Source organism: Phoca vitulina, unplaced genomic scaffold (genome assembly GCF_004348235.1).
Source record: "Phoca vitulina isolate PV1807 unplaced genomic scaffold, GSC_HSeal_1.0 scaffold12, whole genome shotgun sequence".
Classification (NCBI taxonomy): Eukaryota; Metazoa; Chordata; class Mammalia; order Carnivora; family Phocidae; genus Phoca; species Phoca vitulina.
In genome coordinates, this window is record NW_022589715.1 from 12,173,452 (window position 1) to 12,189,722 (window position 16,271).

At 43.8% G+C, this 16,271-nt stretch overlaps 1 protein-coding gene across 2 annotated transcripts in view; it reads right to left on the reverse strand.

The window, feature by feature from the left end:
* RPIA (ribose 5-phosphate isomerase A) overlaps nt 1–6,869 on the reverse strand; it is a 39,596-nt gene extending 32,727 nt beyond the window's left edge. For both annotated transcript variants that reach the window (XM_032410494.1, XM_032410493.1), the window contains exon 1: nt 6,542–6,869. In XM_032410494.1, coding sequence (XP_032266385.1) covers nt 6,542–6,826 — 285 coding nt within the window. In that variant the 5' untranslated portion in view covers nt 6,827–6,869. The remainder of the gene's footprint in view (nt 1–6,541) is intronic.
* Between the last annotated feature and the right edge of the window lie 9,402 nt (nt 6,870–16,271).

Below are 16,271 nucleotides of genomic sequence, written 5' to 3' on the forward strand. Positions count from 1 at the left end.
AGAAAATCTCACTATGGGCTTCCCCTTACCAAATGAGTTGTTAATCAGTTGCTGGAACTCTAAGAAATTTGACACGAAATATTTCAGCATGCTGAACTTCCTGAAGTTGCTTATTCGAAGTGAGGTTGTGTAGGGGGGGTAACTGATATTATTAAATGATGATTTAAAAAAAAAAAAAAAAAGGTAAAATCATGATACTGTTACAACCTGTCCACAGGAAAAACCCAAGAACCATAAATTCATATGCAGTCAAGAAATGTTCAAATGAATTTACAAGATCTTTAGGGTAATAATCAGTTGAATCTCATAAAACACGGTTAATTTGCATTTCTATGGACAGAAATTATCTGCACTGTTAGAAGTGTTCTAAAATTAAAAGTCTCTCCCTACAGAGTTGTGACAGGCCTACTTGGAAGGCTAAGGCACACACCTGCAAGCTCCAGCACTCCAATGAAAGGATATCCAACAATCTCTTTTGCTCACTTCCAAGTCTTAAATGTTTCCTTAAAAGGTTGAATTCTTCTCTAAAGTGGGGAGGGGCACCTGGGTGGCTCAGTTGGCCTTCAGCTCAGATCATGATCTCAAGGTTCTGCTCAGTGGGGAGTCTGCTTCTCCCTCCCCCACCCCCTGCCGTGCCCACACGCGCACAAGCTCTCTCGCGCTCTCTCTCAAATAAATAAAATCTTTAGAGGGGGGATAACTGGTCTTGAGGTTACAAGGGGTTGTTGTGAGATCTGACTTAAATTAACATGTATAAATCTTCTTGGTAGGTGCTAAATAAATGGTAGCTGCTGCTTTGGTTTTTAGCTCTTTTGCCTTAGACTGGCAGGAAGTTGCTTAGGAACTGAGTGAGCTCCACATTAGTTCCTAAATGCAGTACCCTGACCCTGTTGTGCAGTTTGTGGTCTAACTGACCTTGGCTGGGTCCCTAGTCTGCTTAGGGACTTGCCCCCTTTCTTAAGATGGCAGGCTCAGTAGTATGATGTCTGTTTTTTGTCCTTTGCACTCACAAGTACTCTCTATCTCTTACACATTGTCCCTACTGCAGATAAAGACTCTTTCTCATAATCCTAACTAAGCCTCACCCTCTTCCCATATTCTGAGGCAGGCTTGGGCAAAACAGGGACCTCCTGGCATCAACTGGTCATAATGCTGATGTGGTTTGGTATTTCAAAACCTCTGCCATCCCCTTGACACAGGGAAACTGAAGAGACCCCCATTAAAAAAAACAAAAAACTGCTTTTTTGCTCCTTTTCCTGCTTCCATTCTTGCGAGGACCTGCCCCCCACCCTAAACACACCTTACAGTATCAATAACATATGTCCTACTTGTAAAGGTCAAGGAGTTAAAGATACCTTTAAAGTCTTCCAGCACAAAAGATAACATCTAAGGGGTGACTAGGTGGGGTCATCATGAACGGTTTTCCAAGACCCTGACTCCAATCACCTTGATGCCAAGACCCCTGGCTCCAGGGCATAAGATGGAAGACACCTGAGCACTCAACCTTGTTTTGACCAGTTCCTAGATGCCTGAGAGGCACGTACACCAGGCCACTGTCCTCAGTTAAAAACCCCAGCCCCCAAGCAAAGACGAGACTCCTCCCTGAGTCTCCAGACACTCCATCTGCTATACTCTCTCACGCTATTCAATAAACTCTGCTCTCACTTCCTACTGGCTCGAGTTTGATTTCGATCCTCTGTGAAGCCAAGACCCTCTTGTCCTGTGGGACCCCCTCTGGTTCCTCAGACCTGGCCAGCCTGCATCACCCTAAAAAAAAGGTAACTTTCAAGGTTACTTCAGGCTTTCCCCCCTTCTGCTGACTTCAGGGAGGCTCTAGATGGTGGGCTTGATGTCCCCCCGAGATTTCCCTGTTATGCCAGCAGCCTGAAGGTACCTGTGGTCAGTCCCCTGCCATCTAGATATTAAGCTTACGTGAAACGCCACTGAAGCCAGAAAACTCTGCTTTTCACTCTTGGGGTGTAAGTAGGCTCTGTGTTTTTCGTGGGCCTTTTCCTTTCTGACTGTCCCTGGGTGGGCCAGAAATCTTTCAGTACTCACCCACAGACCATTTTTGTAAAGCCAGCTTAAACTGCACATTGTAAGTAAGCCAAATCTTTTGCCTGATAGGAAGCAGGGAGTGTTAAAAAAACAAAACAAAACAAAAAAAAAAGGCAGCCCTGTTGGGACCCCTCTCACTCTTGAGAGCTTTTTCTGTATCTTCACTTAATAAAATCACTTTACTCAAAAAAAAAGGCCCCAAATGGAGTCCTTATGCTAAGTCCCAGGTCACCAAACCAAGACTGGACTTAATTACAGTTTCAGCTCCCCCCAGAATGGAATCTTAAGCCAGTCAATCAGGAACTGTCTGATCAACACTAGCTAGGTAATGTGCCTGAGAGACCCCTACCATCCCCTATAAGGAAAATGACCTTCTAATAATCAACCTGCTTTCATGCCTAGTACAACTTCTTAGTTCCTGCCCCTTCTGGCTATAAAAGTCTTTCATTTTGTGTAGCTCCTTAGAGCGCCCTTCTGTGTGCTAGGTTGAATGCTGCCTGATTCATGAATCATTGAATAAAGCCAACAGATTTTGAGGATTTACTCAGTTGAATTTTGTTCTTTAATATTTCATAGGAGAAAGAAAAGTCCTGGGGGCAAGTCAGGACAAACTGAGAGCTACAGCCAACATCCCTCACTTCACACAGGACAAAGGCCACAGGAATACCCAATGCCAGCCCCTGGACTCATATCTGGTATGGTCCTTCTCATAGCAAGACTACATCTCAAACTATAAAAGATTAGAAAGAATGGCCAACAAGCAGAGGGAGCTACAAAAAAGAAATCAAATGCTAATACCCCAGCAACTAAAGCACTTCTAGCTGGGCCTCCCCTATCTACAGAGGGCTTTACCCATCAGCCTGTGTGTGAAAGCTGATGGAAATCACTTTGACTAGCTCATAGTTCCCAAGTCATCAAACAGATCAAGGAGCCTCAGAGCAGAGCTTGTTCTAGGTCAGAATTCCACCTTCAATGATGCCCTCAAGAATGCAATGCATCCAGTAGTCATTTAGCTACCTAGGCAAACCCTAACAGCAAGGTCTTCCAGACAAGTGAATGGTATGTCAAAATGTTCAAAATAGCTAAATATGTGAATATGTAAAAATCTTCAAGTAATGAGAAAAGTACTTAATTTATAATGCCTAGGTAGGCTCAACCTGACTCTCACACCTGATCTGAAGCCCATAGCTCTAGCTCTACCGTACTCTGCCAGAATCCTCATTACCATACACTCATGTCACCCACAGGCTCCCAGCAGGCAGGTGGCACTCAGATAACTTTGGTGAGTCAGACAAGCTCTATGAAAGGCTCTTCCCTTGACTCCTGCAGGAGGCCAGGAAATTGCAGGGACCTGCCAGGCCCAAAGCTCTTCAACTATGTGGTCCTCCTACCTTGGAATCAAATGATTGGCCCAGGAATCGGTGTCCTAGCCAAAGCAAAACAGAGATAGCCGAAGGCTGCCTGTGAGGTGGCCCAATAGCAGACAGCTGCCAAGCAAACTCTGCTGGAGAAGCAGGCCCCTTCTGATGGGCAATACTAAATCACATGTCATACATGCAACATCGGAACTTCACTCACTGTGTTGAGTAGGTTAACTTGGAAATACTTCTGCTGACCAACTGGAGTCACTACTCACCAACTTCTTCAAGCTAAGTCTGTCTAAAAACAATGAGAACAAAGGAAGCTACAGACCTTCAGGAGAACATGGCCCTGCATGGTAACCTAACCTGGGTGGCCATACTCCCAGAAACAGGCAGATCTAAGTTCAGAGTGGCTACCCAAAGGATTCAGCAGCAAACTCGCCAAGTTTTCTATCCATCCAGATGTGGAAGTGATCACCACAATGGAACACCAATGGGCTAGGCAATTGGAAACCCTACAGTCCAGAGAGTCTAAGCAAAGGGCCAACAGTAACCTTACAACCTCCGTATTTGTGTCTACACTCCATACAACTCAACAAACACTTACCAGGCAGGCCCCACTGTGACCAACACTGAGTGAAGATAAGGTTAACTATCCACTAGGAGCTTACTCTTTAGGGGGATAGGAGAGATAAACACATAGATGACTAGAACATAAGACACCATAAAGCACCTAAGAGGTATAAAGTGCTACAAAATCAAAGAGATCTCGCCCGACGTAGGAGACTAAGGAAAAACTGAAAGGAGAAAAGGGTCTTTGAATCAAACTCTAAAGGACACATATGATTTTAACCAGCAAGGTCAGAGGACAAGAAAGAGCATTCTAAGTAGAGTGTAATGATATTAAAATGCACACTATATGCCAGTATATATTTTCCAATGTTCTGGTACATGGAGAAGAAAGGATTACAGAAGGACACAAGACTGTGGGCTTCAGGAGAAGAACCACAGCCTCTCATCTGTGTATCCTCTCCATCTGGCCCAGTACCTGGCTCGCAACAGATACTTCAGATATGGTATGGGGACATTAGGATGAGGCCACCTGAGGGCCACTGTGACAAATAGATGAGAGATACAGAAGATGATAATGTATCACTTGGAAGGTTGGCAGAGGGGACAAGATAAGGGCAACTGCAAACCTCTGGCCATGCGGAGAGCCTCAGCTAGGAAAGATGATAAGTCAAAGGGAAGGGTCAGGTCTAACAACATTCCAAAGGTGGAACCAACAGAACCTTGCACATGACCATCTCCATAAACTTAGACGAGTAAACAATTTCAAGACACAAAGCGCTAGATGACACATGGCTTAGATAGTGCAAAGGATACCGCCCTGGAGAGGGCAGCTAGCTAAGCCTTGACAATTAGACACATGACTATGTTCAATAAATGTACAGGTTTGAATTAATTATTCTGTTTGCAAAGTATCCAGGACCTGACTTTCCCTCTCCCTATAGCCACATTTCTGGCCACCACACCAACTGCCTGACACATATTAGGCCAACAAATATCTGGTAAATGAATGAAATGAATAAATCAACGTTTAAGAGTAGAAAATACAAAATTCAAGTAATGTTAGCATCTCAGGAAGAAGTTTGGTAGGGAAAGCAGGTGCAACTGAGATTGGGGTGAGGTGCCCCCAAAAGGCCAAAGAAGATCTCCCCATGATCACCTGGTAATTTCACAGAATAATGTAGCTGGAGTCCAGTGTTTTGTAGCTCCAGCCAGAGGTGGGGGCTTGAAGATTTTTATGGAAGCAAATACACTGTAAGATGAAAGTCAGAAAGACTTATGCCACCAAATGTTAATAGGTTAATAAGAATACTAAGATATGGGGCTTCTCTAATTGTACAGATTTCATTTACTCATCTATTAATTATTCACTTTATACAGGCATTTTAAAATTTCAGCTTACCATCCCAATTTTGTAGCTGAGGCACTGAATCCTAAAAGTAGAGCCGGACTACACATTCTGCGTTATCTCTGTGAATTCCCATAGAAAACTCCACTGCTAACCAGACTGGAACAAACTACACCAGAACAGAGCAGCTATGGAACCGGTGGAAGGGCACTGGAACAGGGGTCACCCAGTTTGGGTTCTGGAGGATCTACAGAACATGCTGATCCACAGGTTACCACACTGGTCCCTCCCACTTAGCCAAGGTATTTGAGGATCAAATACCATCGTAGCAAAGTACTCTGTACATGAAAGCATTAACAAATGTAAAGAACTATCACGAGAGGAGAAAGGGAATCAGAAACCACTTTCTAAGAAACAGAAGAGAGAGACAAAAGGCCAACAAAGTCAAGGAAACTCCACCAAAGGGCAGAGATACTCCACTTGGCTCGACGGAAGTACCATAATTAAGATAATTAACTTGATTGATGACAGCAAATCCACTCAGGTTAAGAGACTCCACTAAACAGCACCACACCCACCACTTAACTGGGGCCACGACCTCACCGGTAACAGCTAAATCTTATCTCTGCGCCCCAACCTTAAAGAATAGATTCCTCCAGAATCCCATTGTCCACCCACCCCTGTCAAAGGCAGGTGGTTTTAAATCCCTCTTTCGCTCTCTTTCACTAGTGAGTACACTCAGGACCGTACACGCGCCAAACCAAGAACCTCCTTGGAGTGAAATTTCAAAGCAATTTTCAAACCAGCTCTCCACCGGCTTCCCAGCACAGAAAAGAGAAGTGAAGATCTCTTGGCAGCTCCAGAACTCACCATTTTCTACTTGTTAATAAGGAAGCCAGCCGCACGGCAAGTCCCTTCCAGCGCCACTCCAAACACATCAGACACCACCACACTCCACTTTGCAAACTGTTACCCGGCCGGACAAGGAGTCTTCAGAAAGCTCAACTTTTAGGAATCTCGCCCCCATTCGATCCCACATGTAAAAGACCTTTAAGGAGCACGGAAAAGGGGGGATCTAACCCCGGGTACAGTGTATACCCTCTCCCCTCTCACGCAGCCCCCGCCCCGGCTCCGGCAGTACCCGGAACACGCAACACGAGCCCATCACGCAGAGCACGGGAGCCCCACGCCCGGAGCTGCTCACCCTCACGTGGTTCTCCACGGCCGCGCGTCCCGCCAGCTTCTTGGCCTCCTCGGCCTTGGACATAGCGGAGGGGGCCGGGCAGGCGCTGTTGGCGTCCCCACCGTAGGTAGCTGTGCTACCGACGCCGGCGCGGGTGCCGGACTGCGCGCGCCCGGGAGGCTGCACGTGGGAACCCAGGACGCCCCAGCTGTTCCCGCCTCCGCCAGAGGCCGCGCCCCCGGCCCGCCCGGGCAGCGGGGCCAGGACCCGCCCGTAGAGGGTGCTGAAGGGCCCGGGGCGCTGCATCCCGACGCCAAGCTCCAGCCTCCGCCACGGTCCCGCCCCTGGCTTGTCCGGAAATCTGGTGGCTGACGCATACGGCCCGCGCCGGCTACTGCGGGGGTCCTTGCTGGGAAGTGTAGTTCTGTGGCTTCGGCAGGCCTAACCCACGCACCAGCCGGGACTACCAGTCCCACAATGCTGAGCGACGGGCTTGGGCGCGCTGGACCGTGAGGACTGAGCCAAGAACCGAACTTGATTGTGACGCCCAGCCGGGGTGTTCAAGCTACCTTTGGGTGGGTTCCCCGGATACTTCTGTCTGCCCTCGCAAGCGAGAAGGGGGTGGTAGAGCTGAACCTGTCGTTTTTTCCAGAACTAAGAACATGGCCGTGGACGAGTCCTTAGGCCAGTCGCTCTTCTGGAGACGTCGCCCCCTTTTGAGAGTGACTTCTGTAGACACTCCCCAACGAAATGCACATGCGGTTTGGCGGGCTTGTTATTGGACAGAAAACGGGTTCTGAACTCAGGTTCAGCTGCTCCCCGCTGGAAAATCATTCGAGAGACAAGTGATGGTGGGAAAAGAAAGGTTACTTTATTCTGGATGCCGGCAACCTGGGAAGATGGTAGACTAACGTCTCAAAGACCATCTTCCCCATCAGGCAAAGCCAGAGAGTTTTAAAGGGGAAGGCATTGAAAAAGGGAAGGGGGCTGCGTGCAGAGAAGCCGTGCCCAGGCAGCTAGTCGTATGTGGACATGACCATAAACAGACTTGCTGGCGTCAGTGGCATTTGTTTTCGAATGTAGTCAGGCCTTATCTTCTGGCCTTAATTCCTCAAGGCCAGTGGCCTGCAAATCTAAGGAAGGTAGGCTGGTTCTGCTATAGACCTTGGGACTTAGGTTAGCAAGCAAGGAGTGCATAAGCATGAAGCAAGTTAACCCGAGACAGTTGGAGTGCTGTTACACGCTGAAATCTTATCATTAGAGCTGAAGGCCCAGGACTGCAAGTTTAGAACTCCCAGCCTTAGACGTTGTTCTGCACCAGACAGTTTTGGATGGCTTACCATCCCACGATGGACCTGGCCCCGCACATAAAAGTATGTCCACAGAGACCTGGCAATCCTTGCTGTCTAATGAAGGGATTCAGAATAGGTGTCCCCAAAATGTGCCACTTTGTCAGGTGGACTATTTTGAGCTGAAGGCAATCCAGACCCTGAGGACTCAAGAGAAACTTTTGCTCCTCCCTCAACTGCCTAGAAGTACCTAAATTGGGTGTCTTTCCTAGAATAAGAGTTATTACCAATGATAAATTTTATCTGACACATCTGTATAGCAGAGCAAACATCTAATTACGCATCATCTGCTCCCCTATTGCCTGTGAATTGCCCTCCCCTTTGAAGCCAAAGGCACTTACCCTATTCCTTAGCTCAGAATGGCATATATATATATATATATATATATAGTCTCAATATACGCCAAGAATTTGTCTCTGTGAACCCTTGAGCAGCATCAGTCTGATTTACCAGGTACCAAGCCCCAAAGAAGGGATGGATTTCTGTCTCACATCAAGAAGGAGGCAAGAAAGGAAGAAAATAACCTGTTCTGCCACTTCAGTATATAAATGAGTTCTTCAGAGAAAGCAGAGGGGCCCTTTCTAAGACTGGGCCACACCTTTTAGCCAGGGACCCTCAAAACTGGCTTCCTCACCTCATTCAGTTCTCTGCCTGCTCAGTGATCTTCCCTGCTCACTTAATAAAATACCCCTGCCCAATCCTCAGCCTCCCAGTCCCCACCTCATGCCCATCATATCATCCTATTCTTCTCGAACATCATCCTGTTAAGTAATCTGTTTATTTATTGCCTGTATTTCCCCTTTCTAGAAAGAAACAGAAAACTTGCCTTTCTTCACTAACAGATGCCTGAATTTACAGAATGGATGAATATAGGGAACCAGCCCTTGGTTCCTCCTTCCCCTCATCCTCCAACTCCCCACCCTCACCCCTACTCCACCTCAGGTATGGTACAGAATAATTCCCCTCATTATTAGCTTAATAGCAGTTTTAAGAGTTTAAGAAATAACTTTGCTAAGAAACAATGATAAAACAACAGACCAAAATAATTCCATCTCAAGTGTTTTTCCTGTAACTCTGGAGCTGTTGGCTAAGTATGAAGCACACTGCAGGCATCGGATGCTCCACAAAGCATTTCTGATGTCTTTTACACTAATTGTTTTCTTTGCTGAGTTCCCTGACTCAAGGCTCAGCCAGAGCTTAGAGGGGAGGGACTTCTGGTAGAGGCTGCTGGGCCTGGTGTCACCACACATGGGCAAGGTGCAAGCACAAGAGGAACAGACCTGAGGTCAGCTACATTTGTTCCCTCCACTAGAAAAGCAGGTTACATCTTGAGTACCATTTAAGTGGCCTGACATAAAGTTCTACTAATGGGAAAAGAAGCTGCAGGAAATGAACAGCTCTGTTTTTATTATTACGGAGAAGATAAAAGCAAAACAAGTTGCTAACATTCTCAGCATGTTTTTCTTAAATTGGTTAAAGTTGGTTAAGTCCAGACTCTCCCAGGCTTCAATTTTTTATCTAAATATTTGTTGGCTTTATAACTCAGATGTTTTGATTATAATATTTTAATAGACTTTACTTTTTAAAACAGTTTTACATTCATAGCAAAGTTGAGCGTAAGGTACAGAGATTTCATGTATATTCCCAGCCCTCACATATGCATAGCTTTCCCCATTCTCAAACATCCCTCACCAGAGTGATACATTTGTTACAGTTGATGAACCTACATTGACATATCACCCAGAGTCCACAGCTTGCATTATGAGTCACCCTTGATGTTGGACATTCTATGGATTTCCACAAAAGTATAATAACATGTATCTACCACTGAAGTATCATACAGAGTAGTTTCACTGCCCTAAAAATCCTCTGTGCTCTGCCTGTTCATCCCTCCCTCCCCCTTAATCCCTGGAAACCACTGATCTTTTTACTGTCTCCATAGTTTTGCCTTTTTCAGAATGTCAGATGGTTGGAATCATATACTATGTAGCCTTTTCAGATTGGCTTCTTTCACTTACTAGTATGCATTTAAGTTTCCTCCATCTCTTTTCATGGTGTGACAGCTCACTTTTTTAACACTGAATAATATTCCATTGTCTGGATGTACCACAGTTTATCCATTCATCTATTGAAGGACATCTTATTTGCTTCCAGATCTTGACAATTATGAATAAAGCTGCCATAAACAGTGTGCAGGTTCTTGTGTGGACATGTTTTCAGCTCCTTTGGGTATACTAAGGAGTATAGTTACTGGATCATATGATAAGAGGAGGTTTAATTTTGTAAGAAACTGCCAAACTGTCTTCCAAAGTGGCTGTACCATTTTGCATTCCCATCCACAATGAATGATAATTTCTTGTTGCTCCACATCCTCACTAGCATTTGGTGTTGTCAGTGTTCTGGATTTAGACCATTCTAATCAGTGTGTAGTGGTATCTCAAGGTTGTTTCAATTTGCATTTCCCTATCGACATATGATGTGGAATATCTTTTCATATGCTTATTTTCCATCTGTAGATCTTCTTTGGTGAGGTGTCTATTAAGGTATTTGCCCCATTTTTTAATCAATTTTTTTGTGTTCTTATTGTTGAGTTTTAAGAGTTCTTTGTAAGTTTATACAACAGTCCTTTATCTGATATATCTTTTGCAAATATGTTTTCCCAGTCTGTGGCTTGTCTCCTAATTCTCTTGACACGGTCTTTCACAGAGCAGAACATTTTAATTTTAATGAAATCCAGCTTATCAATTCTTTCTTTCATGTATCATGCTCATGGTATTGCATTTAAAGAATCATTGCCAAAGCCACAGCCCTCCAGATTTTCTCCTATGTTATCTCCTAGTTTTATAGTTTTGCATTTTACATTTAGGTCTATGGTCCATTTTGAGTTAATTTTTGTGAAGGGTATAAGGTATTTTTTTTTTTTAAGATTTTATTTATTTATTTGACAGAGAGAGACACAGCGAGAGAGGGAACACAAGCAGGGGGAGGGGGAGAAGCAGGCTTCCCGCTGAGCAGGGAGCCCGATCCGGGGCTCGATCCCAGGACCCCTGGCATCAGGACCTGAGCCGAAGGCAGACGCTTAATGACTGAGCCACCCAGGCGCCCCAAGGGTATAAGGTCTTTGTCTAGGTTAATTTTTGCATGTTCCAGAACCATCTGTAACAACTTCCCTTAGAGCTCAGGTCCCAAGAAATTTTGTGTACTTCTGGTTAACAGAACTTCCTGCTATTAGACAACAAAAGCTATGATCAGACTTCTCAGAAGCTCAAACCTTTCACTTTTCAGTAATGGAACACAGCTGATAGATTTAAATAAGTGTTTCCTACTTTTTGTACATTTCCTATCATCCCTAGTATGTTTGAGGTTACCTTGTATTGTCCCCTTATATATTCACCTGGGACCAAAAATATAGGCAGTGCTACACCTTACGTATTTTATGAATGCCTTTAATTTTTACCCCAAGAAGGCTTTGAAATAAATACACTTACCCCAAAGCCACACTATCCGCTAAGGAGAGAAATCACCACCTGTTCTTTGAAATTATGCTCAACTGCCTAGACTGGATCATGCAATATGCACCAAATAAAAACAGCCACCGGCAATGTAAGGGGTCCCAAATTTGCTAGCACCCTACAAAATTTAACACAAGTGTCTTCCCATTATCAATTTTCCCCTCCCCTTAAAGAAATCTCCCCTTCTTTGTTCCCACAGAGAACATGCCTTCTCTCTCCCCTTTTCTTCTCAATATACTCAGCCTAAGCAGAAGGTGTCCATTCGGTTGTGGACAAGCCATTTATGGAGCATTTACTACATGCTGGGGCTTGCTCGAGACACCAGGAATACAGCAGTGGGCCACACAGACAAACAGCTGTTGTTCTGAAGCTCCCATAGGAGTCCAGGTTCCTGCCTCCATTGTTGAGACCAGAGCATCTTCCGATGGAAGTGCTTTCATTCCCTTAACTCCTCAAAGGTGGATGATGCTATTAAAAGAGAACTCTTCAAAAAAAAGGTAAAGTATGACTCTTAAACAGGTTAAAAATGAATACATTGTTTACTGTCATGAAGGAGGAAACTGGTGAGGTGTTACAACCAGTTTAAAGGAAAAGTAAACCAAAAAAAAAAATCACAGATTTATGTGGAGTTGGGATGTTGAACTGAACATGCCAGTGGGGGCAAAATGAACTTATTCCACGGTGGAACAGGGACATCAAATGAACTCCTGCTAGACAGAGCTTACTTTCCATGACTATGGAGAAGAATGACTACAGACAAGCAGACAATCAACGAGAATGACTTTGAATTGCCGTTCGTTATCTATAGTTTACAGAACTGCAAAATAGCTTTTATAGAATCAGATAACCTGGAGGAGTGTCCTCTACAGTCTAGACAATGCAGAGTTTTCCACCGAAGCACAAAATTTTCCCTGCAATGCCAATGTCAAGGCTCCCACGGATGCTATCTCTCTCATGCTCCAGGGAATTGGCACAGGATTTCTCAGACTCAGCACTATGGACATTTTGAACCACACAATTCGTTGTTGTAAGGAACAGCAGCATCCCTGGCCTTTGTTCACTAGCTGCCAGTAGCACTCTCACACCCTGCAGTTGTGACCAACAGTGTCTCCAGATATTCCTACCCTCTAAGCACAGTTTTATTTTAATTAGACCAATTTAGGGAATATGCCCACTCAGAACCAGTAGGGGCAGATGTGGGAGGTGGGGAAGGCTTTGTTTAGTTTGATCTTCAAATTCTTTAGAAGCTAGAGTCACCTTGGCCCAAGGACTGTGGGAAGGAGGGGTGGAATAAAAATTAGGGTACTGTTCCTGGGTGGAAGAAAGAAATGGACACTAGGAAGTTGAAGAGGGACATGGCCACTTGGGCATGGGAGTACCAAGACTATCAGTCTTTTGCTTTGTATCTATTGTGTTCACTCTTATTGTATTTGCGGTTCAAACTAGACTGTTCCAAATTCCTTCTGGAAACAAATGGATTTATAAATACATTAAACAATCAATACAATATTAAAATGAGTTGTCATCTACTCTTTACACAACCACTCTCTGCTAATGTCAGGGACACAGTCTGTGAATGAGCAATGTGGTAAAGGAAAAAAATAGCTGGAATTAAAATATTTTTGTAAGCAATTTCCATTCTAGATATTTTACACACAACAAGGGAAAGTTGATTTGCAGTGCTATTCTACTGAAATACTATCCTAACTAACACCAGATCATGGGAAATGTCACTATTTCCCTGCAGATGATATATTTAGGCAACCAACAAACAAGAACCATTGCAATGAATGAATAAACAAATTCCAAGCCAGGGTTTTAGGAACAGTCCCTTCTTTCACTATATCCAACTAATCACTTTCTACCTACATGTCCTACCTCCCTTGTAACCATCAGACCCAGACCCTGTCTTTATGTCCAACAGTCCTGCCCCAGTTCAGGCATTTGTCATTCCTAGACTACCACAGCAATGTCATAACTTCTCTACCTTTCCCCAGTTTCAACTTCCTTCCACAACCATCAGAGCAATTTTTAAAAAACCATATCTGATCATGTTATCCCTGCCTAAATTTTACAATGGCCCCTCACTGTGTTCAGGATAAGTTCCAAACTTGCTAACGAGATATTCAGGGGCTTTCTGTGAGTGGACCCTGTCATCTGACTAACTCCTACCTCATCTTCTAAGACCCAGCTCAGGCCTCACTTACTGAATAAACTTAGCACATCACTACTCTTCACGCTGATACACAGTATACGCCTATGCCTACTTTTGCCCACTAGGGGGCAAGCTCTCTGATTCAGAGCGTGGAGCCTACCTTTCTTATGTCCCTATTCTCAGGGCTTTATGCTGGCACCAGATAGACATTCAGTATGTGGTTATTGGATGGGTGAATGGATGAATGGGTGGGTGACGAATGGACAAAAATCAGCATGTTAAAATTTCAGTACAACCCAGAAACTGTATAATTGCTTACAGTTTATCAAAATATGATTTAACATATATAATGTATATGATTAACATGTAACATCATACACAACTATATGATGTAATGGAAAGAAAAAAAGAATTGAGTTAGAAGAACTAATATTTTGTCCTGTCTTTGTACTCACTGGTAAAGACTGCCTGTGTAACTTGGCTTATGATTCCTACTTCACTCCAACATCTTGGTCCATGCTCACGTCTCCTACTGCTCACTCTGATCTGCTTCCCTTTTGTTAGAAGCCTTGTGGATACACCTGGCCCACGTGGATAATCCAGGATAATCACCCCCTCTCAAGAACCTTAACTTAATCACATCTACAAAATCCCTCCTGCCATATAAGGTAATATCACAGGTTCCAGTTATTAGGATTTGCTCCTCCTTGAGGGGGCCACTATTCATCCTACCACCAAATAACTCCAAGCAAGCAAACAACAACTACAACAAAGACAGAATCAAAAACAAAAAAAAAAACCCTCCATCTAACCCTCATACTTTGTACAAAAAATTAATTCATAATGGTTCATAGATTTAAATGTAAGATATACAACTACAATTTTTCAGAAGATCACCAAAAGGAAAGTTCCTTTCTGCTCTCTGCTCTACTACTCTCAATACTTTACTTTTGACACCAGATGTGTGAGTGTTTCCCCACCCTTACCAGTTCTCTGACTATATGCAGACACCAACTGGGTGTCCTATAATACAATTCAGTTCTGACACCATCTACCTGGAGTAAGCACAGACTCCACAAGTGGAGGGCACGGTCCCACAAGACAGCCCCCACTTCAAGGCCAATCACAAGTCCCAGGCTATCACCTGGGCTTCCTACTAACTGGCTATCAGTTGGAGGTTCCCACAACCCCTTCTTTGGGTTCAATAATACGATAGAACAGCTCACAGAACTCATGAAAACAGTTTACTAACTAGATTATCAGTTTATTATAAAAGGATACAATTTAGGAACAGCCAGATAGAAGAGATGCATAGGGCAAGGTATGTGGGAAAGTGCTCGGAGCTTCAATGCCCTCTCCAGGGGCACCACTCTCCCAGCACCTGCACCTGTTTACCAACCTGGAAGCTCTCCAAACCCCTTGTTTTAGGGATTTTTATGGAGTTTTCATTACATAGGCGTGATTCATTAAATCACCGGCCATTGGTGATTAAACACATTCTCCAGCCCCTCTCCCCTCCCCTGAGGTGGGAGTGGGGCTCAAAGTTCCAACTCTCTAATCACATGATTGGCTCCCCAGGCAACCAGCTTCTTTCCCCACCTCCTTAGGCCCCCCCCCAATTTTTAGGGGCTTTCTAAAAGTCATCTTATTAACCTGACCTCAGGTGTGGATGAAAGGGGATTGTAAAGAATAACACAAAATATTCCTTTCATCTTTATATTCTCCAGCTATTTCAGGAGCTGGGAACAAAAACTAAATACTGTAACAAAAGGTGCTTTAATTGCTCTTTATCACTTAGGAAATTGGAAGGGTTTTAGGAGTTGTGTACCAATGGATAAAGACCAAAGTATATTTCCTGTTATATCACAATCCCACCATTACATAGAACATTTTCAGGACCTAGGACTTGGTGAAGAGTTCTTAAATATGACACCACAAATACAATCCACAAAAGAAAAATCGATGAATTGATCTCCATCAAAATGAATAACTTTTGATCTGTGAAGGATGCTGTTAATGATGAAAAGGATGAAAAGAAAGCTACAGACTAGAAGAGAATATTTGCAAATCACCAATCTGAAAAAGGGCACGTATCTAGGATATATAAAGAATGCTCAAAAGTTATCAGTAAAAAAGAAAGAAAACTAAACAATCCAATTAGAAAACGGGCCGAAGACATGAAAAGTCATTTAACTGAAGAGGATATACGAAGGCACAGAAGCACACAAAAAGATTTTCAACATCACTAGCCATTGGGGAAATGCAAATTAAGACCACATTGAGATACCACTTTACACCTATTAAAACAGCTAAAATAAAAATGGGTGGCAATACCAAATGCTGGCAAGGATGTGGAGAAAATGGATCTCTTACGCTGCTGGTGAGAATGTAAAATAGTACACCACTCTGGAAAGTAGTTTGGGAAACTACTTTAGTTAAAAAAACTAAACATGCACGTATAATTATGACCCTGCAATTGCACTCCTGGCCAGAAAAATGGAAACTTATGTCCACACAAAAACCTATGCGTGAATGTTCACAAAAGCCTTATTTCTAATAAAAACTGGAAGCAACCAAAATGTCCTTCAGTGAGTGAGTGGTGAAACAAATTATACAGCCATTCCACGGAACTAGACTCATCAATATAAAAGAATAAACTATTGATACACACAACAACATGAATGGACCTCAGAGCTTAATATTGAGTGAAGAAAAGCCAGTTTCAGAAGGTCACA